The sequence below is a fragment of the Drosophila suzukii genome, chromosome 3 (genome assembly GCF_043229965.1).
Source record: "Drosophila suzukii chromosome 3, CBGP_Dsuzu_IsoJpt1.0, whole genome shotgun sequence".
Taxonomy (NCBI): domain Eukaryota; kingdom Metazoa; phylum Arthropoda; class Insecta; order Diptera; family Drosophilidae; genus Drosophila; species Drosophila suzukii.
In genome coordinates this window covers 87713036-87736683 of record NC_092082.1, presented here as the reverse complement: position 1 = coordinate 87736683, position 23648 = coordinate 87713036, and the positions used below count along the sequence as shown (strand labels likewise).

General features: G+C 47.1%; 7 protein-coding genes across 9 annotated transcripts; 4 read left to right on the top strand and 3 right to left on the bottom strand.

Moving 5' to 3' along the window:
* Positions 1-2: 2 nt before the first annotated feature.
* Positions 3-4078, bottom strand: BOD1 (Biorientation Defective 1). Of its 2 annotated transcripts, XM_065866028.2 has the most exons (5): positions 3725-4078; positions 2983-3671; positions 747-2921; positions 300-345; positions 3-203 (listed from the first exon to the last, which is right to left on the bottom strand). In XM_065866028.2, the coding sequence occupies exons 1-4, from the start codon at positions 3946-3948 to the stop codon at positions 338-340; spliced, it is 3096 nt and encodes a 1031-aa protein (XP_065722100.2). In that variant the 5' UTR covers positions 3949-4078; the 3' UTR covers positions 3-203; positions 300-337. The 2 variants fall into 2 exon arrangements, with proteins under 2 accessions (XP_065722100.2, XP_036674156.3); XM_036818261.3 differs by lacking the exon at positions 300-345 and having other exon boundaries at positions 3725-4077.
* Positions 4079-4726: 648 nt separating this feature from the next.
* On the top strand, positions 4727-9620 carry NSD (Nuclear receptor binding SET domain protein). The gene is made up of 5 exons (XM_017084545.4): positions 4727-5117; positions 5212-6466; positions 6528-8982; positions 9049-9174; positions 9239-9620. Exons 1-5 carry the CDS (start codon positions 4811-4813, stop codon positions 9419-9421), a joined length of 4326 nt encoding a protein of 1441 aa, XP_016940034.4. The 5' UTR covers positions 4727-4810; the 3' UTR covers positions 9422-9620.
* Positions 9621-9648: 28 nt separating this feature from the next.
* Positions 9649-17582, bottom strand: mino (glycerol-3-phosphate acyltransferase mino). 2 transcript variants are annotated; one of them, XM_036818719.3, is made up of 8 exons: positions 16768-17582; positions 13303-13420; positions 12528-12692; positions 11476-12470; positions 10984-11288; positions 10587-10924; positions 10216-10528; positions 9649-10157 (listed from the first exon to the last, which is right to left on the bottom strand). In XM_036818719.3, exons 1-8 carry the CDS (start codon positions 16878-16880, stop codon positions 9949-9951), a joined length of 2556 nt encoding a protein of 851 aa, XP_036674614.3. In that variant the 5' UTR covers positions 16881-17582; the 3' UTR covers positions 9649-9948. The 2 variants fall into 2 exon arrangements, with proteins under 2 accessions (XP_036674614.3, XP_036674615.3); XM_036818720.3 differs by lacking the exons at positions 13303-13420; positions 16768-17582 and adding an exon at positions 12777-12917.
* Positions 14226-15250, top strand: nenya. Its single transcript, XM_065866030.2, has one exon. It carries the CDS (start codon positions 14311-14313, stop codon positions 14959-14961), a length of 651 nt encoding a protein of 216 aa, XP_065722102.2. The 5' UTR covers positions 14226-14310; the 3' UTR covers positions 14962-15250.
* A 266-nt stretch (positions 17583-17848) lies between the features above and the next one.
* On the bottom strand, positions 17849-20221 carry RpL4 (ribosomal protein L4). The gene is made up of 4 exons (XM_017084567.4): positions 20153-20221; positions 19775-19955; positions 19337-19707; positions 17849-18597 (listed from the first exon to the last, which is right to left on the bottom strand). Exons 1-4 carry the CDS (start codon positions 20153-20155, stop codon positions 17947-17949), a joined length of 1206 nt encoding a protein of 401 aa, XP_016940056.4. The 5' UTR covers positions 20156-20221; the 3' UTR covers positions 17849-17946.
* A 525-nt stretch (positions 20222-20746) lies between these two features.
* On the top strand, positions 20747-21914 carry BCAS2 (BCAS2 pre-mRNA processing factor). Its single transcript, XM_065866029.2, has 2 exons — positions 20747-20912; positions 20992-21914. The coding sequence occupies exons 1-2, from the start codon at positions 20838-20840 to the stop codon at positions 21769-21771; spliced, it is 855 nt and encodes a 284-aa protein (XP_065722101.2). The 5' UTR covers positions 20747-20837; the 3' UTR covers positions 21772-21914.
* Positions 21915-22098: 184 nt separating this feature from the next.
* LOC108018460 (protein FAM50 homolog) lies at positions 22099-23388 on the top strand. The gene has a single exon (XM_017086016.4). The coding sequence runs from the start codon at positions 22191-22193 to the stop codon at positions 23268-23270; it is 1080 nt and encodes a 359-aa protein (XP_016941505.4). The 5' UTR covers positions 22099-22190; the 3' UTR covers positions 23271-23388.
* Positions 23389-23648: the final 260 nt, after the last annotated feature.

The following is a 23648-nucleotide window of genomic DNA, read 5'->3' as shown; positions in this document are numbered from 1 at the left end:
GATTTGTTTTATGTCAAATGCATTAACAACAATTGCCTTTTTTATTGTTTCCGATAACAGTTCGATCGTTAGCTAGAGGATTGAATCCAGGCCCCGGCGACGAGAGCGCTGCGACAGTATTGGACGGGGCTTGTAGAGATCATCGTTGGTGTACCGCTGCTGCTGGCAGAGCTTCTTGCTGAGTCGCCTGGCGGACAGAGCGTCTGCAGAAGAAACAAGCACATTAATCACACGCATTCCCGGAAACGCTCGAAGCAATCAACATAGAGTGGGCAACAGGAAGTCTGGGAACCGCTTACCCAGCATAATTTAGACTTGGATAGGACTAGCGGAGGCTTCAAACAGCTATATTAATTTATAAATAATGTGGATGCATGTGGAGGAGAAAGTAGAGGCGGTAGAGATAACTGAGGATGAGCATGAGATATGTAATATCACAATTACTGGGTGGATCGATTTGTGGGGGTTACAGTTTTGATATCTGGGTGATATGTTTATTTCATCAGTAATTTTGATTATCTATTTCATCGAGGAATCGCGTGATTATATATAAAACGGATTTTTGATCGAAATGTGAAATAATGAAATGTTAGTTTTCTAAAAATAGCTACAAAATATCTAAATTTATCTGTAAAATCGATCCACCCCATTAAGTGGGTTAGCAATAGAGCGATTCTTGGAACACATGTTCACAAACTCACTAAATTGCTAGACCAAATGATAGTTAGCTATGATACAGTACGCACCATGCTCCTGCTTCTCCAAAGCCTCGTTCTCCTTGGAGTTTATACTGGCGTCGGATGGCGTGGGCGACGACTTGGGTTCATCGCGTCGTAGCCTCTTCGCCGGACTGCCGGAGGTGCTGCTGCTCGGGCTACAGAGCCTCGCCGGTGTCGACTCGCGCACCACATGCTGCTCCTGCAGGCTGCTCCGCCTTCGCTTGGATATGCTCCTTCGCAGAGCACGTACATCCACCGCCTCGTCCTGTGATCCATCAGCGCTCAATCTGTTGAGCAAATTCTTTCGATCCTCTATCAGCTGACTGATGAGCTGCAGACGCGCCTTGAACTCGTCTGTGTTCTCCTCGAAGTGCGTTACAAAGTCGGCGACTAATTCGTCACTTTGCTCATTCGAGCCTGGGAATTGTGTGGCGGGTGTTTCATCATCTTTCGGTAGTTCCTCTAGTTGACTGGTGGTCTCTACAATATCTACAGGATTCTCGGGTATGCTTTCTTCAGCAAGCGTCTTCTCTTTTTCATTGGTCTCCACTGGTTCAGTTTCTAGTACATCGCCTTCTTTGCTATCCTCGACAGTGGAATCAGGTACGGACTCAGCTACGTCAGCTTTTTGAGGTTCTACACTTGGTGCCTCATCTTGCGAAGCAGAGTCCACCGATTCTGGCTTCTCTGGCTGATTGTCTGCTTTTTTTCCGTCAATATCTTCGGGTTCAGGCTTACTCTCCTCCACTACCTTGTGAGACTGTGAACCAGCTGTCAGCTGAATGAAACTAGTCGACGATTGCTGCAGGATGTCGCTGACAATGATCACACTGCTGGCACTAACTGCACTGTCGCTCACACCATTGCTACTACCATTGGAGTTTCCATTCGTGCCATTACCATTCTCCACAGGCGCATCAGGTTTTTCCGTAGCAGAAGTAACCTCGGGCTGGGAGATTTTGGCCGGACCGCCGGAACTGGGAGGCTTACCCTCATCATTGGAATCAGAGCTCCGGCGCTGGATTGGCTTCGCTTTGCTCTCGTTGTGATCGTCCTGGATCGCTTTAGTTTCCGCACTTCCGGATGAATTTGATTTGTTACGATCACGATCCCGCCCCCTATCATGATCTTTCCTTTTCGACGACGATGATGAACTGCTACTACTGTGGTGGCTGCGACTTTGATCCTTTTCCCTTTCCTTGTCTTTATCTCGATCCGATCTTGATGAAGATGAACTGGACTTGTGTTTTTTGTGTGAGGAGGATTCGTGGCGAGATGAGGATGAGGTAGCCGATCGCTTGGAAGAGGATGACTCGTGATTGCTGCGGCTGGATGAGCTCGAAGTGTTCTTGTCGTTCTTGGAGCTACTGCTCCTATGCTTGGAACTCGATGAGTGGGATGAGGAGTGCTTCGAGCTGGAACTTGAGGAATGTTTGGTGTGAGATTTGTCACGACTGCGGTCGCGGTCTCGATCACGATCCCGATCTCTGCTCCTGCTCCTGCGACGCTGTTTATCATCTGAGTGGCTATGATGTCGTCGCTCCTTCTCTCTGTTCTTGGACTTTGAATGGCTCTTTGATTGCGAAGACACAGATATAGGCGACGCTGTTGACTCAGACGACTTGGTAACCTCTTCCTTGGGTGTTTCAACTTCTTGGGGCGGGGCGAGCTCTAGGGGTTTATCTTCCTTAACTTCAACTGTTGCTGTGGGCTTATCTTCCTCTTTGACTTCCGCATCCACCGCATTGGGCTCTACATCTGAATTTTCAGTCTCCTTGGGTGTCACAGTCAAAACTGTCACTGAACCGGATCCATTACTGTTCTCTGCTGGCTGCGGCGTTGGAGGTGGCTCAACTTTTAGTGGAGCTGGCGGGGGAGGTGGCTCAAACGTTGATGGTTCTGAAGGAGGAGGTGGCACAACTTCAGCTGGTGGTGGCGGTGGCACAACTTCAGGAGGTGGAGGCGGAGGTGGCTCAACTGGTTGTGGCGCAGGAGGGGGCTCTAGTGGAGGTGCTGGCGGAGGAGGCTCAATACTTGTAGGGGCTGGCGGTTGTACGGATTCCGGCTCAACTATAGACTCGATGCTGGCATTGTTGGCATCGTCTATGTTCGCCTTCACCTCCGACATAATGGCATCTTCGATGGAAAGAATCCCCGGCCCACCGTTAGTGTCCTCTGACACCGAGTTCTTTCGCTCAGTACCTGCAAGAGATGTCAATGGTAGAGATTAGATGCACTTTTTTGTGGGACGTGGCAAACACACCCTCGAAGGTAATGGCATCCTGCTTGATGTCAAAGTGAAGTTGGCGATTGCCATTCTCCCCTGCTCCGGCACTTGCGTCGCTGGAGTTTTCACTGAACTTTGGCATCTGCGCCTCCTCAGATATGTTGGCAGGGTTTCCGCTGTTGAGTGCCGTCGTGGGCTGCTGGGCATCGGTCACAGATTCCGTGGAGGAGGCGATGGTCAGGCGGCTGTCGCTGGATACTTGCGAGAGTTGCGACGCCTGCGAGACGCCATTCACCGAATCCGAATTGTTCAGCGAGCCATTGTTCAGCTCCTCTTTGCTCACAAGGGGTTTCTCCTCGTTCACCATTTCGTACGATGGCGAGGTGTCCTCGTCGTCCACGCCTGGCGGCAGTTCGTCATCCTTCAAATCCGACTTGACGGTGGCCCGATCGGAGTCCGGACTGATCTGCTCCAGGTCGGTGGGCAGGAGGCCAGCGGTGGTCTCCACATTAAGCAGGCTGCTGCCGCTGCCGTTCATGTGGCCAGCAAATGGCGGCAAAGGCGGAGCGGGCAGCATCGTGGGTCTCGGTGGTGGCGGCGGCGGGGGCGTGATGCCCAGGTACTTGTAGACGATGCTCTCGATCTTTGGCTCGAATATGGTGGCCACCTTGGGGTTGACCACCTGGTCCACGATTTGGTCCACTCCCTTGTCCAGGACATCGGAGCTGGAATTGTGGAGATGATTACGTTACCTAATCCCCGCCAGAAGTGTACTCACTCTAGGAGGTGCTTGCGCAGCCTCTCCCGCAGCTGGACCTTGTTGGTCTCGGGCGTCCATTGCTGTTTGGCCAGGAAATCATTGACCGCCGCCTCCACCCGATTGCGTACGTTCTGGTACGCGGGCTTCGTGTCCACGTCCGCCAGGCAGCAGTTGAAGCGGAATTCATCGAAGACGCCCTGCGACTTGACCTCGGCAATCAGCGTCTTTATAAAGTCGTCCATGATGGGTTGCCCCAGCGATTCAAGTGCTTTTGGTTGGCGCAACACCCTCGACTGTCGTGGAAATCCAGGATATTCGTCGCGTTTCCTTTACATGCGTTTACACAGATATGTACATATGTTTACGCTAGAGGTGGGCGTGTCTCGTGAGTTTGGCCTTGGTTTGGCTCGTGAGACCAGTCTGGTTCAACTAGTGATGCTCTCTTACTACTTTGCAGCCAGATTTAGCTATTTTCAGAAGAAACTTGTTGTGCCTGCAAACTGGACAATTGTTTACTGAAAATTGTTTTGAAAATGTTACTTATATTATTTTCACAGGGCAGAAAAGGTTAGGCATTCATTTTAGACAACTTAAGTTATAGGTTGTTTCTAGCCTGGAAACACAATATTAAAAATTAATTATTTAAAATTAAATTAACATATTAAGCGTATTTAATTTATACCTATGCAAAATGGAACTTTGTTACCCACTGTGCGTTGCATGGGCCTTGAAACGAGTCCTTGCTAAATTCAATCGATAATCAGAGCAAAGGTTTGTGTCTTCGATATACTACCGAATTTATCGATGCATCGACTGTGTCATCGATAACTCCCGCGATGCCCACGGTTGCAATCGAAGTTTTGGCGCACGCGAAGCGCTGTGTGTTCTTGGAATTTGTTAAGGTAGTGTTTGCTTTAATTTCATGATTTCATTTAATCAGAATGTTGGAAAACGTTTTAGTGGTGAGGTAGATATCGAATATTCGAATATCGATAACTCCCGCGATGCCCACGGTTGCAATCGAAGTTTTGGCGCACGCGAAGCGCTGGAAATTGTTAAGGTAGAGTTTAATTTTAATTTAGCGCCACTGAACTGGACCGCACAATGAAGCTGAGCACGGATGCGCACTCCGAGATCGAGGGCGATGCTGCCCATGGCAATATAATGTGCAATTCCGCCTCCGATCCCCAGGCCATCGATGCGGGAAACGACGAGTCGGTGGCTACAGAAGGAGATGATGGTGAAGTCCCAACGCCAAAGGACGCCGGGAACAGTACTCCCGTAAGGCGACTGGTGAAAGTCAATTCCGGACAGATCGCGGTCGTGGCGATGGCAGGGGAGGAGTCCGAGGTAGAAAACCAGCAGCGGCAAACGCCAACACCCAAACAGCAGCGTCTGACCATGGTGAACCGTGAGTATTACAATGGCGCAATGTACCCCGCCCTATGCCGTCCATATGCTAAATTATTTGCCTTTTGTGTGCGCGTGTGTTTGTGCTGCTGTAGGGAAACGCGATCTTATCAACTTGCAATCGGCCCTGAGCCCCAAATACATCGGCTATGCTAATGCCAACTCGCCCACGCCGCTTTCCGACTCCGACGACACGATACGCACAACGAGGCGACGCGTTACCCAAGCGGCGTCCCTAAATAATAGTAGCAGTACCTGCGAGACCCTGTTCCGCGACAATGCATCACCCAGGTCCACCGGGGGAGGAGGAGGCGGTGGCGCCCAGTTGCTCAGCAGCAAGGCCTACATGAGCCCGATTGAGAAGCTGCTGATCAAGAACGGCGCCAATTCGCCCAACACCACAGGCTTCGAGGCGGACTCGGAAGACGTGGCTATTCGACCAACAGTTCGCAAGCAGCGTAAAATGAAGCGTATGTCGAAGTCAAAAGTGTCCATAGACCTGGAAACAGAGACCCTGGAAGAGGAATTGTCTATAAAAATAGAGCCAAGCGATGGGGATGTCCCCATGTCAGAAGAATCCTCAAAACCAAACACTGAAACTTCGATGATCTCCATCAAATCAGAGACTGAGGCTGAGCATGAAACGGCCATAGAGGTTCCTATAAAGCAAGAGGATACTACCAGCTTAGATATAGATAACAAACCAGAAGAAACCAGTATCCAAGTTCTCAGTGAGGAACCAACGGACGTGGACAAAAGACCTGAAGAACTGACATTCGCTCTCCCATTTGCCGCCTCCACAGAGGTGGACTTGAAATCGCCCCCCGACTTGAGCTCCACTGCGCTTGCCACGTCAATCAAATCCCCCTCCTCCGTGAGCATTGATAGCGCCAAAGGCCTGTCCATAGTCACTGATCCCGGTTGGCCAACCTACCAAGTGGGTGATCTGTTTTGGGGCAAGGTCTTCTCGTACTGCTTCTGGCCCTGCATGGTTTGTCCTGATCCGATTGGCCAGATTGTGGGCAACATGCCAAGTCATCCGCAGCGCTCATCCCTGGACAACGCCACGGTGCCCATCCAGGTGCACGTGCGCTTCTTTGCGGACAACGGGCGTCGCAACTGGATCAAGCCGGAGAATCTGCTGAGCTTCGCCGGGCTCAAGGCCTTTGAGGAGCAGCGCGAGGAAGTGCGAGTCAAGAACGGACCAAAGAGCGCAAAGTACCGACAGATGGTGCCCAAGCGGACGAAGGTGGTCATCTGGCGGCAAGCCATCGATGAGGCCCAGCTTGTGTCCCAGGTCCCGTACTCCGATCGTCTCGAAAAATTCTACCAGATCTACGAGAGTGTGGTGTAAGTAAAAGTCTTCCACGGTTATCTCAATAATGTGCTCACCCTTTGCCTTTTTTTTCAGGACACTGAATAAGCAGAAGCGCAACCGAACCAAATCTATGATGCAGGACACTTCGGACGTGGGCAGCAGTCTGTACGATTCCACGGATAACCTCCACAACAAACCAGTCACGCAGTTGGTGGCCGTGAAGCGGGAGCGGTCAGAGTCGCCTTTCAGCCCTGCTTTCTCGCCCCTAAAGAGCAAAAATGATAAGCGGGCCAAGCGTCGCAAACTAAGCGGTGGCATCGAAGCGGATACTGGCAGCACCACCATGGCAGTGACACCTTTTCAGACCGAAACCAGCATGGAAAAGAACCTTACACCAGAGTCCTCCATTTATGAAAATCCCGAGTTTGGCCAACTGTTCGATGCCGTCAAGGAATACGTGATGGTGCACCGTTCCGAGGAAAAAGTGGAAAAGGTTCTGCTCGCCGTGGTCAGCAATATCTGGTCCCTTAAGCAGATCCAGTTGCGCGAGCTTGAACGTGACTTTGCCAGCGGCGAGATGGACCAGCCATTGGGTTCATCGGTGGTGGGTCGGAGCAACGGAGTGGGCACAATCAAACGGCTCTCTAATCGTCTCAAAAGCATGATGGTGCGCCGCAGCATGACCCCAGTGGTGACACCCAGTTCAACGCCGGTACCTCCGGAACCGGATCGTCGCCTGACTGAGGCGCCTAAACCCAAAAAGCCCGTCAACCGGCCCATTGAGGAGGTGGTCGAAGATATCTTGCAGCTGGACAGCAAGTACCTTTTCCGCGGGCTCAACCGCGAGCCGGTGTGCAAATACTGCTACCAGGCGGGCTCCGATCTGGTGCGCTGTTCGCGCAGTTGCTCCAGCTGGCTGCATGCCGACTGCCTTGAACGAAAGGAGACAGGAGCTCCGATGCCCAAGATTGGCAGCAGAAAGGCCACCGTCGTCTCGCCCACATCGAAGTCGCCCAGTCCTGATGATGACCATGTAACAGCTGATGTCAAGGTGGTTGCCACTGGTGGCACTCCACTCGTTTGCCACGAGTGCAGCATCGGCGAACCGGAAGGCTGTGTTATTTGCCACCAAATTGAATCACCAGCAAGTGCTCTACCAAGCACACCAACCAAGGAGGACGAACCACCACAGACCCTAACCGAAGATAAACTACTGACATGTAGCCAGCCTCTGTGTGGCAAGAGGTTCCACACGAGCTGCTGCAAGTATTGGCCGCAGGCGAACAGCAGTAAACTCTCGGCCCGGTGCCCACGGCACGTGTGCCACACATGCGTCTCTGACGATCCCAGCGGCAAGTTCCAGCAGCTGGGCAGCTCCAAACTGGCCAAGTGCGTTCGCTGTCCAGCCACCTATCACCAGGACTCTCACTGCATTCCAGCCGGCACACAGATGTTGAATGCCACCCATATCATCTGTCCGCGACACAACATCGCCAAGGCGGATGCACACGTCAATGTGTTGTGGTGCTACATCTGCGTGAAGGGCGGAGAACTGGTCTGTTGCGAAACGTGCCCTATTGCTGTTCACGCCCACTGCCGGAATATTCCAATTAAGAAGAACGAGAGCTACATCTGCGAGGAGTGCGAGAGCGGACGACTGCCGCTGTACGGCGAAATTGTGTGGGCTAAGTTCAACAACTTTCGCTGGTGGCCGGCCATCATCCTGCCGCCCACCGAAATACCAAGCAATATCTTGAAGAAAGCCCATGGAGAGAATGATTTTGTCGTACGATTCTTTGGCACCCACGATCATGGCTGGATTTCCCGGCGACGCGTTTACCTCTACATCGAGGGGGACACGGGAGATAGTCATAAGACCAAGTCGCAGCTGTTCCGGAACTACACCACCGGCGTGGAGGAGGCGTCGCGCTTCCTGAAAATAATCAAAGCCCGACGTCAGGAACAGGCCATTGGTCGGCAAAGCGGCAATAAGCTCCATCCGCCACCGTATGTGAAAATCAAGACCAACAAGGCGGTTCCACCAGTTCGTTTCTCCCAGAATCTCGAGGATTTGAGTGCTTGTTATTGCCAGCCGAGCGACGAGCATCCCTGCGGGCAGGAATCAGGCTGCCTAAATCGCATGCTTTTCAATGAATGCAATCCTGAGTACTGCAAGGCTGGCAATCGTTGCGAAAATCAAATGTTTGAGTCGCGCAAGTCGCCACGCATGGAAGTAGTTTACATGAACGAGCGGGGATTCGGACTCGTCAACCGCGAGCCCATTGCCCAAGGTGATTTTGTCATCGAGTATGTGGGCGAGGTGATCAACCATGCTGAGTTTCAACAACGCATGGTGCAGAAGCAGCGGGATCGGGATGAGAACTATTACTTTTTGGGCGTGGAAAAGGACTTTATTATCGATGCAGGACCAAAGGGCAACTTAGCTCGCTTCATGAACCATTCCTGCGATCCCAACTGCGAGACCCAAAAGTGGACCGTAAACTGCATCCATCGTGTTGGTTTGTTTGCCATCAAGGACATTCCAGTGGTACGTTAGAAAGAAAAGGTCTACTTGTCGGATGTTATTTATAGTACCGAATAAATTCTGTTTCAGAACACGGAGCTCACCTTTAACTACTTGTGGGATGATCTAATGAACAACAGCAAGAAGGTCTGTTTTTGTGGAGCAACTCGGTGTTCCGGCGAGATCGGTGGCAAGCTCAAAGATGGCACAGCAAAGGTGAGCTAGTCAACAAACATTATTTGTAGAATGCCTATAATATCTTCTTGATACAAATATTTAGGACACGAATGTGCCGTCGACAGGCAAGGGAAAGAGCAGCAGTGCCAAGGTGAAACAGCTCCGCCGGGGGAAGGCTACCACCGTTCGTATTCATATTGCGGGTGCCAAGAAGGTTAAAAAGACTCCAAAAGTTAAACATATTAGTGCCGACGACGAGCCAATTGAAGTTAAGAAAGAGCAATGAATGCCAATTAGTTAAAAGCAATAATCGCTTAAACACAATCATTCTATTTTTTTAAACATTATATTGTTGTATTTTGGATTCTTATTTATAACTTGTACCACATGTATTTATTTCCTAGTTACAACTATATTTAGTGGACCAAGATATTTCTCCCCAGATCGATGGTGTGAAAATAAAGTGAGAAGATTGTAAGAAGTTATATTTACCTATATTATAAAATTATAAACTTTAATTTATCAGTTCATTATAGATGATATATTGTATTGTTTTCGTTTGTCTTGCCGCCCTCAGGCGGCACATAGTAAATGTTTTTAAATTATACATTAGAAATTTGTTCATATTTCACTGTTTGTCGCTTAGTTACAGTAAAGCTAGCACTTTGGCATATATAAACTCGTATGACTATAAAACTAGACATATCTAAGTCTAAGTAATAGGAGTACACACTTTAAACTTAAGTGGATATGCACTACTATACAAGGATAAAAAAAGAGTGGTGCCAAAAATAAAGCGAGCCCCATTATTAGTTAGGGCGTTACATTAAAGTAACCAGAGTTGAATTTTGGCACAATTGCGTCAATCTTCTTGACGATCGCGTTGAGCGACTCCCGAGACATCTCGTAGAGCGTGTTGAGTGAGATCAGGCGCATGCCCTGCTGGTTGCACACCTCGATCACAGACCATTTCTCCAACAGCTTCAGACAGTTGCGCACGGAGTCAGTTGATATGCTTTCAGCTAAAAGAAAGGTCTATTTATATCAAGTGTTAGAATAGATTTTTAGAGAGTCTTTTACCATAAATGCAGCTGCCGCGCTTGACCTTACTGCTCAAATCGTTAATCACAAAGCTAATAAATTCAGACTCCAACATGGAGTTTCGGTGGAGTATTTGCAGGGATTGCGCCACAGTCACATACGTCCAGGCGAAGGGCGCCAGCACCTCGCAGATGTAGCGCTGCTGCGGCAGGGTATCGCTGGCGAAGAGCAACTTGGGCTCATCAGCATCGCCGTTGCCCACATGGAGGTAGTCGTCGTCCTCGTCAAGGTCTGCAGCCAGGCTGTTGGCCAAGCGTTTGCATTCATCCGCATTTGGCGCATCATTGTGCAGCTATTGAAGATAAACTAAGTTAGTAATCCACTGGCAAATTAAATATTATACAAGCTACCTTTTCAGACCGAACGCAACCACTAATCAAGAGGTCGTCCAACTGCTTGTACAGCAAGCTCTCCAGCACTTGAGTCGGCTTGTTCAGTATAAATTCGTAACGATAGATCTGGCAGTTTTCCAGGGCGGTGTCCATCAGCTTTTTGCGGGACACTCCAGCCTCTTTTTTGTTCTCCGTTTCTGGGAGCAGGGAGTGGAAGGTGGCCAACAGTATCGAACTGAGGGCAAAGTGCGGGGTCAGCACGTTTGAGTAGTAGGCCAGCTCAATAAAGCTTTCCACTGAATTCACAGCCCTAATCAACATACGCCCATTCTCATCCCGAGTGCGAGTCACAAGACCTAGACAATTAAAATTGAATTAGGCAAGATTCCAAATGAAAAAACCGCCTATCAGCTACCTGAACCAAGTAGGTCACAGGCATATGCCAGGATCTGCGCGGATTCCCCGGAAAAACCCATGTCCTTGCAGCCAGATAAAGAGTTTCTCAAATCATCTAGGGCCTCGGCCATAATCTGCTCCTCGGCTCCGTTTCTGAATCGGGTGAGTAGCAAAAAGGCAAGCGCATTGGTTGACATCACAGAGGTGGCGGCGGCGCAGTCGAAGACCACCTGGCGCGAGATGCTTTCGATGAGATTGCGGTGCTCCTCGCATACAACATCGGTGCCGTACAGCGAGGATGTGGACTGATTGTGCTGCAGTACTCTAAGATAAAGATGGGATTATAAGAGGTAAATAATTAGAAAACTAAACTAATTTTCATTGTGTAAGGAAGGGAAACAATCAGAAAAACAAACATTTACATTTAGCAATCAGAAAACCCAACCCATATAGAATTTAACACCCTTTGCAAGACAAGACGACCCATAATAAATAATTTACAGTAGCCTACCTGGCAGCTGGCTTGTAGACCTTTGTATTGTTTCCATCCTCTCGTGCTATCTTGTTGTACGAGTTGACCAGCTCCCGAATGGAGTACGGCTCGTTGAAGTCAATGCGCATAAGGCCATAGTTCGATTTCAGGGCCTTCCAAATGCCAGAAATGGCCTTAGTGAATGACTCCGGTATCTTTTTCTCGCCCTTCTGCTCGCGCACAAAGTTGCCGTCGACGAGACGCTCGTAGTTGACGGACACGGGCACCAACAGGGCATCGGGTATGCTGCCATCCATAAAGGCGTTCACAATCACAGAGAGGATGCCGCCCTTGGGCATGCACGGCTTTCCAGTGCGCGTACGTCCGCCCTCAATAAAGAACTCCACATTGTGACCCTGCTTTAAGGCGTGGGTGAGATACAGGTGAAGGGCAGCCCGATACAGTACATCCTTCTTGCCCTCCACTGGGTCGATCTTGCGCTTGATAAAGAACGCGCCCAGACCACGCAAAAGTCCACCGAAAACGGGGATCTGCAGATTATTGCCGGCGGCGACCAGTGGACTACGTATATCGTTGTTGGTGAGTATCCACGTGACCATGATGTAGTCCAGATGGCTGCGATGCAGTGGCACAAAGATCAAAGGAGTACCCGGCGAACGTTCCGTTGCAGTTTTTAGCATCTCGATCTGCTTGGTGTTGGTCACGACGCCGGAGAGAAAGCACGGAAGCAGCTTGTAGAGTATCCAGGAGGTGAAGGCCAACAGTCCGTTGTTCAGGGTGGAGCCCATGTCCTTCAGTATGCTAATGGCGCGCTGTTCCTGTTTGCGCAGAATGGACTGATAGGATATACCCTTTTTCTCGTCGTCCTCCTCCTGCGCCTTCTGATCTCCACTGGCGCTGCGCGTGAGCAGTCGATGTCCATTTTTGGCGTAACGCTGTTCCCTTAGCGTAAGCTCGGCGGCCTGTTTAATGGCGTGCTTGAGCACAACATCGTTGTGCACGATCTCGGTGACCTGGCACATAAGAATCAAGGTGAGTGTGGGTTATATGGGGTTAAATGGGTCACCTACCTGTCGGTATTCGAACTTCTCGCTGCGCACCACCTGAGCAACATACGGAAACAGCACGCCCCAGTCGAAAAGCTTCTTGAAGGGCTTCTGACCCGACTGCGGGGTCAGCTCCAACATATTCTGCGTCCCGATGCCATGTGCCACCGCGTTCTGGGTCTTGGGCTCCTGCAAAGAAACGATCGAAACGATGCTGTGATTGTGATGCAACTGGCGCACATATAGACGGTATGTTGACGGATAAATTGGTACCTCGAACCAGCCGCGAGCGTGAAACTCCTCCAGCGTCATTATAACTACGAGATTCAACTATTCTACGGCACTTTTTAATTGCAAATTCAGACTTTCCGCATTTCCATGCGCCCGGCTTTTTTCGCAGAAAATCGACGGCCGATATCCTGGTCAGCTTTCAGGACTGTTATCGATTGGCAGGACGAGGTGGCAACGCCGCCCGCATTCAAATTCAAAAAGTGACAAACATTTAAAAACCGTATGATAAAGTTAAGTAACGATTCGTAAACTCCAAACCAAATGTTTAAAAATAATTAATAACCACTTAAACGTTTCAAAAAGATTCCGATCTTTAAAAATATGCAAGCACTTTGGGGACTTTGACTCAATTGCAATCGCAGATACGAATTCACAATTCATTGAGTGGAAATATTCGCTTATCTGCAGTACTAGTCACTCCCTGCAATTGCGTCACATCGTGTACTACGTTGTGGGGTTAACGTTAATGTTAATGGAGGATGGGTGCCTGATAGGCGGGGAAACTTACATTGGATGATCGCAAAGTGACCAGGAGATCGCTTCGAATGGTGTTGATCTTGCTTAGGTAGCTCGTCCGGTAGCTCAGATTCAGGTTGGGAAACAGGCCAGCGATGATAACAGGTGCCCTGCAATCAGAATCAGATCGGGAAGGCGTTACTATCAATCAGTATCAATAAAATGCAGTTCGACCACTGTGGGTGGTGTTGAAATCAGGAGCACGCAATTAAATATACAACACCTTTTCGATTAATATTCGGCCACTTGAGCGGTTCTACAGTCCAATTCGCCAGAGTTCATTAGCCCAGCGCATTAATCGACTATATATATTTTTATATGGAAAGTGGTGTACGTTTTTAAGTAGTGCCTGCTATTGATAAGTGTTTAGTTGCTCATAAAATACGGCACACAACTGAACTTTGAACTCTCTTTGTATGGTGGAATCATCATCGCTGCTCGAAAATCAGCTGACATGTTCAGAGGCTAAAGATCTTTCCCTACTGTATTTGGAAAAAAACATAAACAATCTTTGTATATATGAAGAATATACAATTGTTTTTTTTTAATTTCAAGTTTAAATCTTTAAGAGGTTATTTAGAAAAGTCAAAAGTCAGTTGAATATTTAAATACCTTAGTAAACACCTGTTATCAAGAAAGTTATTACATCAGCGTTCGTTGTGCTATTACATTAAAAAGCACGTTTTCCTCCCATTATTTTTTTTAAATGCCACATTGTACGCTTTACGCTAAATTAATTTGTGGCGGAACCTTTTCTTGCTTATACAAAATTTTTACAAAAATAATTAAAAAATTATATATGAACTGAAAAACTCGACAGCATAATTATTTTACCATAAAGAGTGTTCACTGTAATTTAATTTTTCCCCTTTCCCATGCTGCCGGACTTCCAAGTGACAGAGTAGCCAGACCGTGAAGGATAAGAACCGTTAGATTTATACGGACGCATTAAAATAAAGAGATTTCAACAAACTTTGGAAAGAAACAATACTTCTTAATTATGTTTCGAGTCCATTGCAATCAGTGCTTTCGTCGGCGCGACCTTGAGCCATCGGTGATCTTCCACATGACTCGATGCCAGCACGTCTTTTGCAACTCCTGTTTTAACGAACTTTCGGCAGAAAACAAGTGCATAATCTGTAAGAGGGAGCTCAAGGCTGTGCCGATCTCTCGCGAAATGCCACGTACTGTTGGCAATTACTTTGAGGACCCGCTCCGATTCCTGGAGCTCTACCGCAAGGTCAGCAAGTTCCAAAACGAGCAGCGTACTTTTGACAACCTGGGATTCTATCGTCGGATGCAGAAACACGAGAAACATAAGCTCCAGCTGGAGGGATACTGCAAGCTGGAGGCTCAGCTCAACCAGAAGATTCAAAAGGAGAAGAAATGCATAGAGGATATGCGCACCTACATCAAGTACTACGAGGACGCAGCCGAAAAGAAGCGACGGCCCAGTATTGAAAAGAAATCCCATGCCTCGGAAATAAAAACAACCTGGGGCAACCAGTCACATCGTCCCCGCCCAAGGACACCCTCAGTAACCACATCCGAACACACCCAGTCGGACGAGTACATGACAACCTTCTTTCTGGACTCGGACGAGGAGGAGAATCAAACTCGTCCATCCAGCGAGAAAACATTTCATCTATAAGGATTCTCTATCTTCCGTAAGATATTAAAGCTATTTAATATGGAAATCATTATTATATTTAAGTTACAATGGAATCAAGTCCTAACTTTCTAATTAGTCTTACCTCTGTTTCTCATAAGTTTTAGGGAATCTAAATAATCAAAGACCGATTACAGCATTTAACTATTAACTATTGAAAAGGAAAACCAGAAAATGTACTAGCAGAATAGGATATTTTATGTTTCATTAACAGTTTTACATATAATCTGTAATTAAGATCTAAGAAATTAAGATCTCAACCATAAAATCTTAAGCATACTACTAAGTATATATTTCCACCAAGAGAGCTTCTTCTAAAGAACATCGAGATAATAATATTATACCAAAACAATGTTTATGCTAATCTTAGAGTGGGCATCACAACCATCTTGAGCTGTGGAAAATTTCACGGAGTAAGGCACTCGAAAGTATTTTAGTCTTCTTGTGGGATCGAACGTATTATTTAGAGGTCTAATCCAAGTGGGGTACGTACGTACTTTTATTACCAACCGATACGAGATGAGGAGCACACTTTCTTTGTGGCCCCAAGCTGGTCGAAATCCAGTTAGATTACGGAAATAGCCGCTGTGAAATCTTAATCAGATAATTAGGTGCAAATTTAACAGCGGCAATCATTCCGATAATTGTTGCCAAGAATGATTTGCGGGTGGGGGAATTAGTTGCTATCTGTGTGATTGCAACATCAGAAATTGCGCCTTGCGAAGAGAGTACTCGATGGAATGGAAAAAGGGGGTGGCAGTGGGCGAGAAAGTGTTTGTGCTAGAGTAAACAAAAACACTATTGACGTCACTGAACCCCCAGTGACCCCAAGGCAGCCTCCCAGTATAAATTAGCACGTGTGTGATAAGCGGAATTCTACCAACTTACATTCCACAATGGGCCTAGTCCATAAGAGGACAAAGGGCTATTGTGAGTCATGGCCAATGGAGCAACCACCTGTTCGGTCAATAACAAAAGAAAGCATAACTACAGTGGAACCTCTTAGGGTCGTCACACTATCTGTTAATAAAATTTGTTGACTCCTGAAGAAATACCATGTGTACATTTAATTAGGTAATATTGTTTTGGCAGTAACTTTAAGTATATTTTCGTATCACTTCCTTATTTTTGTAAAAATAGGCAGAGAACAATGTCTAAAAAAATTTAAAAATTTCAACAAACACATTATCGTGACATAATACTATTGTTTTTTTCCATCATGGTAATATTTTTCTAAAACGAAAACTAAAGATTAACAACATTTAATTTTTTTAAACTGTCTATAATCTAATCAAGATTTTTAAACGTAAAGGAAAGACAAAAAGTAAAAGTCATTTTATTTTAATTTAAAGAAGATAATATGATTGATTACTGGTCCTGTTTATATATAAACTCAATTTTTAAACTTTGAACTTGGGTGTTTCATTACACTCAATCTACCATCAAAGTAATCTTTGCCATAAATGCTTGAGCCAAAACATCAGGTGGGAGCTATTTAGATAAGAATTAATCCCTAATTAATGAACTATTTTAAGAACACCTAAAAGTGGTCTGACTTTCAGGAACTTTTTGCACATGGACTTTCGACTTGGGGAAGCACCACTGTGGTTCATTTTGCATGCATTGGATAACTTGCGAGTGCGCCTCTAAAAATAACGGCTCTTCTTCCTCGACAGCGTTACTTGAACTTGGAGGTTGGGGCGGTGCATACATACATACTATACTTTATATATATGCACTTAGTTTATGGGATTTATTTGGCTTCCATCTACGCCTATTCGTACTCACCTCGTCTTCGCGAATATGTAGTAGACAATAAGGGCAACTGATGCAATCTCGATGCCGCCGAGCAAAGAAATCTCGGCGACGCGCTGGGCAAAGTTCAGGACGGTCGTCAACATGATGGCTTGGCGATTATGTTGGGATTGGATTGGATCGGTTGGGCGGGCACGCGCAGCAGTACCAAGCGATGCTCCGGCATCAGCCGGCGGGCAAGTGATCGGAAGTGCTCTCCGAAACTTTCCGACCCTGATGATTAAACGCGACTAATCAAACACACAGAGCGGAGCGACCCTTTTAGTGGCAGCGACTAGTACTACTATAGTGCAAACAATGGAAAAAAAATATGAAAAATGGAGGAGGCGATACGACAGCGCATCGAAACGTTCCAGCAGCGTCCTCTCTTTTTCAGATGCTGATATTGCTCTCGCTCTCTCTGCGCTCTCCTTTCCGAAGATCGGTGGTGGCTATATATTATTGCGTTCTACTCAATATAACCAGACATCGGTCGCGACCCGCACATAGAAAATATCGTATGATCCGAGTTTTGAGATTTTGCGCAAGATTGCTATCTGCTATCTACACTTTTTTTGCCAGCGCAGCCATAAAGTGGGTAATATTTGTACTTATTCCGATAAACCGGTTTACTTTCTATAGTGCCGTCTCGAAATTACTTCGTTTAATTGAATCAAATATATCCTTTATTCTTGCGCCGCCTTTGTTTTTCACTTTTTTATTTGCCCAACAGAGGGATTCTGCTTATTTCGGTTTTTTGCGCGATACGTAGAACCGCGCTACTCGAGCGTTCTCAGTGGAATAACAGCGACGACGACGCTCGACGTTTAATTAAATGCCAATTAACGTGTGACAATAAATATATGTATGGGCACATATGGATGTGCGAACGTGTACGAAGCCCAAGATCGGCGGGCAGCACGAAGATAACGAAAGCTACAGCCGCCACATCTGTTATCAGCGGGAGAACGAGTCGACTGCTAGGTGATAATGTGGATCGCTCGCGGAGACAACAGACGATCGAAAAAGAGAGTAACCATACTAAATGTGCCTAAGACTAAGAGTTTAATGAGTATTACTTTCGCACTCTATGTATTATGAATAAAATTCATACAACGTTTATGGTTTATTATAATATAAAAGTGTGTCAGCTCTACTCGGGGGAAAGTAAGTTTACTTCTTGGCCGCTGGCTTCTTGCTGGCGACCTTCTTCTTGCGGGCGGCCAGGAGCTTGGCGCGGTTGGCCGCTGCCTTGGTGGCGACATTGGCGAAGTGCGACTTGGCCAGCTCGACATTCTGCTTCTTGGCCTTGGCCAGAACCTTGGCAACGGTGCGCTTCTCGGCGGCGAGGGCGGCACGACGCTTGAGGACCTCGGCGTACGGGTTCAGCTTGATCAGCTGGCGCACGTTGGTCAGGGGGTTCAGGCGGCGCACGCTGCGGAACACACGCTTGCGGGGATCGCGCAACACCTTGCGGATCTCCTCGGACTTGAGCAGACGCGACAGATCGGTGTTGGCCATCTTGGGCTGGGGCAGGTTGTAGCCCTTCTTCAAGGTGGATGGCTTCTTCCAGGTGCCGAACAGATCGTTCAGGCGGGCGAACGCCGACTCGGTCCAGATGACAAAGCGACCGACATGACCGCCGGGAGCAAGCTTCAGCAGATTGAGCTTGTCCACGTTGATGGTCTCAATGCCGGGGATGTTGCGGAAGGCCTTGCGCAGACCCTCGTCCTTGTCGTAGACCACCAGGGGACCACGGCGAGCGATGCGGCGACGGTCGCGCATGGTACCACGGCCAGCACGGAAACGCTGCGACTTGTACACCTGCAAAATTAAAAGAAAGGACAAAACATTAGTCTCTGGGTAGCATATCTTAGGAAGCAAAAGAAAAGTTACATTTTAAATATAAAGCTGATTAATGTATAAATATTCCTTGCTACTGGTTGAAGACACTCTTTAAATGCAAATATATGTAGCTCTCCGGTTACCGCGATGGAACCGTGGATTAAGTTTCATCGCAACGCCTATAGTAGAGCATTTTATCTGACAACGCTGGTTTACCTTGCAAACCTCTAACCACTAGTGAAGTAGTTAGATGCTTACACGCTGCCGATTTAAGTTCAATAAGATTACTAAAGTCTAGTCCCTTACGGATGGATTACTATATCTTAGATTACGGTAATAAGTTACCATTTGGATGCAAAGTATTTCTTAATCGAAAATAAATGTAGCTCTCCGGTTACCGCGATGGAACTGTGGATTAAGTATAAATCGCAACGCCTATAGTAGAGCATTTTATCTGACAACGCAGTATAACTTTGCTAGCATCTGACAACCATTAAAGTAGCCAGTTGCTAGCACGCTGCCGATTCAGATCTAATAAACAATTCCAGACTTTGGGGGGGTGCTTCTTTCTATCACTGGTTATATATGAAAAACTTTCTAGCCAAATAAGGTTATCCGAAAAAGCGTGGTATTGTAATAAAAAAAAACCTATATGATTTTCTATCAAACGTCTAACACTGTTTACAAACTACCGCTCCAGGAATTCAGGGCTACACACCTTCTGGATGTCAGCCCAGATCTTCAGGCGACGCAGGAAGATGACGGCCTGCTTGGTCTTCTGGACCTTCTGCACCTCATCGGAAACGACCAGAGGGAACTCGGAGACGCCGTCGATGACATGGCCCTTGGACTGGACCAGAGCGGGCACTCCGGAGGCGGCGATGGCCGACACCAGGGCGTAGCGACGCTGGTTGACATTCACCTTGCGGTGCCAGCGACGGAAGGTCTTGGTGGGGGCGAACATGCGTCCACCACGGCACATGTTGCCGAAGGCTCCCTGGCCGGAACGGTGAGTACCGCCACCACGGACACGGGGAATACGGGCCACAGCACGTCCAGTTCCCCAGGATTCGGCGGAGGTCTGGTGACCTATGGGAATGCAAAGAAAAACAGGATTAAACTTACTGCATGGAAATGCTTTGTGCAAATTACTCACCAGCCAGCTCGCTGACGGCATAGGCCTGGCGGTTGTTACGGCGGAGCAGCTGGTGCACCTCGTTGACCACATCCGGACGGATGGGCGCCTTGAACACTGCCGGCAGGCAGATGTTCTTGTCCTTAGCTGGCTCGTTCTTTTCCGTGTACACGGAGACCAATGGCCTGGCGTTGCCTAAGCTCTGTAAATGGATCAAGTTGTAGTTTACTATCACATCACATCACAAAACACAACATCCACATTTCGCCACCGCCGCACATTCCAAACACGTGGAGGTTAGGGCGACACTTTTGCACTATTTTTCCGTTGTTTCGTGTGTTAAATCCAATGCGTCGGCATCGGCGGCGGTCGCGGAGTGTATTAGGGTCCATTTCTCACCATTTTCGTTGATTTTCAAACCCAATGAATGGTGTTAAATATTCTGCAAACGCAGATTCCGTCCTCTTTTTATTAAGAAGAACGAAGAAAGAAAGAGAGCTGCCGGAAATGGCTGCCAAACGCCTTCAAGCAGCAGGGTTGCAATCGCTAACAGCGGCATGCGTCAAGTTAACAGCGATGCTTTCACGTTGCTCAACACTTGGTTTTGGCGGCATTCACTCTGTAAACAAAGGTTTTTGTTTATTTCTTTTATTGTATCATGAATTATTTTTGCAGTGAATATGGTTTTTTTACATTAATTATTTAATGGTATTTCAAAATCGACTCGTATTAATAATAACTTATTTGCTCCGGAAACAGTTTGTAAATTTAAAAAACAAGACTTCGTGATGAACAGTTCTGCCATAATGTAAATCCGAAAATTGCTATGTCAACAGAACAATTTTAGAAATTAAGTTTAAAAAATTATTGACAATAATTTAAGCCACATGCGGGTAACCAATTTTTAAGGCCAATTTTTGATTTTTGCTCGTCAATAACATTGATTTGGGTTTATTGTAAACTATATTATAGCTACAAAATAGCTAGAATGGAAACACCCGGTGCTGAAAAGAGCGGCGAATGGCATTTGTTTTTGTTTACTTAAGCTAAAAACTGTTTAAAAACCTTAAAAAATAACTAAAAAATGGCTGGCGAGGTTATTGTGGATGCTTTGCCATACATAGATCATGGCTACGACGATGTTGGAGTCAGGGAATCGGTAAGTTTTTCTGGAGTTAATAGTTTGTTGTTCCTTAACGTGCATATTAAAATGTCAATATCATTTTATTCTTTTCAAGGCCCTCGCCATGGTGGAGGAGGAATGCCGGCGATATCGGCCCACCAAAAACTACCTGGATCACCTACCGCTGCCCGCCACCTCGCCCTTCGAGACTCCGCTGATGGTCAACGAATTCGAACGCATCCAGAACCGTCTGCCCATGGAGACACTCTCCATGAAACGCTACGAACTGCCCCCGCCGCCATCCGGCAAGCTCTCCGAGGTGTCCGCCTGGCAGGAGGCCATCGAGAACTCAATGGCCCAGCTGGAGCACCAGTGGGTGCGTTCGCTCAATTTGGAACTGATGCTCGACTACGGCACGGAGGCCTGGAAGTCTTACCTAGAGGTCTTCACCGCCATGCAGGCAAAGGCGCAGCTGCAGCTCCAGCAGCTGAAGAAGGACATACAGGACGTCAACTGGCAGCGAAAGCAGGCGCAGACGCAGGCTGGCGAACGATTGCGTTCCCTGGAGGCACACTGGGTGCTGCTGGTGTCCAAGAACTATGAGATCGAGACAGAGTGCGTCGAGCTGGAGAAGCTGGTCCATGCTGCCCGCCAGAAGTTGCAGAGCATTACCCCGCTACCCAGTGCTAATGACACGGCCCCCACACCGGAGCACATGAATGGATTTGACAAGGACGATCTGGCCGACAGCAAGGACAGTAGTTCTAGCAATAGTAACAGCAATTCTGATCAGCAGGATGATGCAGAACAGGATGCGGCAACTGAAGATCGTGGCAATGAGGAGGATAAACCTGACTCCGAGGCCCGCGATGAGGCTTCCAATGAGTCAACGTAAATCTAGTTTACTTAAATGAAATTTCACAATTGTAACTCAATATATAAGATTAAATATTGCAAAATCTGGTTGCTACTGGCAAAACATTTTTAAAAAACATCAACTTTTAATTGAAGATTTTCGATTGGAAAATATTATGTTTATGATGATTTAAAGTAAGAAGACTCATTTATTTCGCTAAAATTAAAACAGGGTAAAAACCATGATATTTTTATTTTAAAAACCAATGATACTGGAAATTTGGAATACAAATAATAATTAAAAAGTTTTTATGAATACCTTCCGATTTGAAAATTAATTTTTTAACAGAGTGGGAATTTTTAATTCTCCAGCTACGGTCACACTATTTGGATGTTTACAACCTTTTGCGTGTAAATTTAGTGAAAATAAGTAAATAATTAATAAATAAGGCAGGAAGGATGGCCCACTATAAAGGTGCCGCCAGCGAGGCGGGCCGTGCCGCCCAGCTGATGAAGAAGCGTGAGATCCAGCAGCAGGAGATCGAGTTCCGCAAGAAAAAGATTGAGGAGGAACTGAAGCTGGACAAGATTGAGAACAAGTTTGCCACCCACTACGATGCCGTGGAGCAGCAGCTCAAGTCCTCGACCATTGGCTTGGTCACCCTGGACGAGATGAAGGCCAAGCAGGAGGACATAGTGCGGGAACGGGAAAAGAAACTGGCCCAGAAGAAGGACGAAAAGGATCGGGAGAAGCAGCGCGCCTTGGAGGCCATTCAGGCGGAGAAAAACAAGCAGAAGCGACAGATCCAAGCACTGTCTTTTAACCTGGATGAGGACGAGGAGGAAAACGAGGATCAGGACGACGAGGAACCCAAGATAAAGATCGAGGACGAAAAAGTTACAAAAGTCAAGCCCAAGTGGACAGAGATGCAGGACGAGATTGTGCCCATAAAGAAAAAGAAGATATGCAAAAATCCCGATGTGGACACTTCCTTTCTGCCAGATCGCGAGCGCGAGGAGCAGGAAAACCGACTGCGGGAGCAACTGCGTCAGGAATGGGTTATGCAGCAGGCAGAGCTAAAGGACGAAGACATCTCAATCACATTCAGCTACTGGGATGGCTCCGGCCATCGTCGTAACGTCCTGATGAAGAAGGGCAACTCCATCTATCAGTTCCTGCAAAAGTGCCTGGAGCTGTTGCGCAAGGAGTTCATCGAACTGAAGACTGTGATGGCCGACCAGCTAATGTACGTCAAAGAGGATCTGATTCTGCCGCACCACTACTCCTTCTACGACTTCATAGTGACCAAGGCTCGCGGAAAATCCGGTCCGCTCTTTCAGTTCGACGTTCACGACGATGTGCGCATGATCAGCGACGCCTCCGTGGAGAAGGAGGAGTCGCATGCGGGCAAGGTGCTCCTCCGATCCTGGTACGAACGCAACAAGCATATATTCCCCGCCAGCCGCTGGGAGCCCTATGATCCCACCAAGTCCTACGACAAGTATACTATTAAGGATAAGGATAAGAGCAAAAAATAGTGCCCCTAAGTGGGTTAATCGACTTTCTACCTTATTAATTGTACATTACTATACAAATTGATTTAACAACTTTGACAAACTATTTTATTCATTCAACCATAATCAGTTTAAATAAAAAGTTAAGAAAGAAAAAAAAAAGAAAATATTCAAGTTTCTGAATGTACTTTTATGTGAATCAAGAGGTGATTCGATAAATGTACGTTATTTAAAATTAGTTAACAAACATTTCTAGAATATCGATGATATTTTAAAATCCTTTCCAATGCCGGTTTCAAATGAACATACTGTTAGCTGTTAACATTCCGTTGCGCATAACAGCACGCTTTGTGCATCCAAAATGTAGATTCGAAATACATTTTTTAGCAAGATCTATTAAAA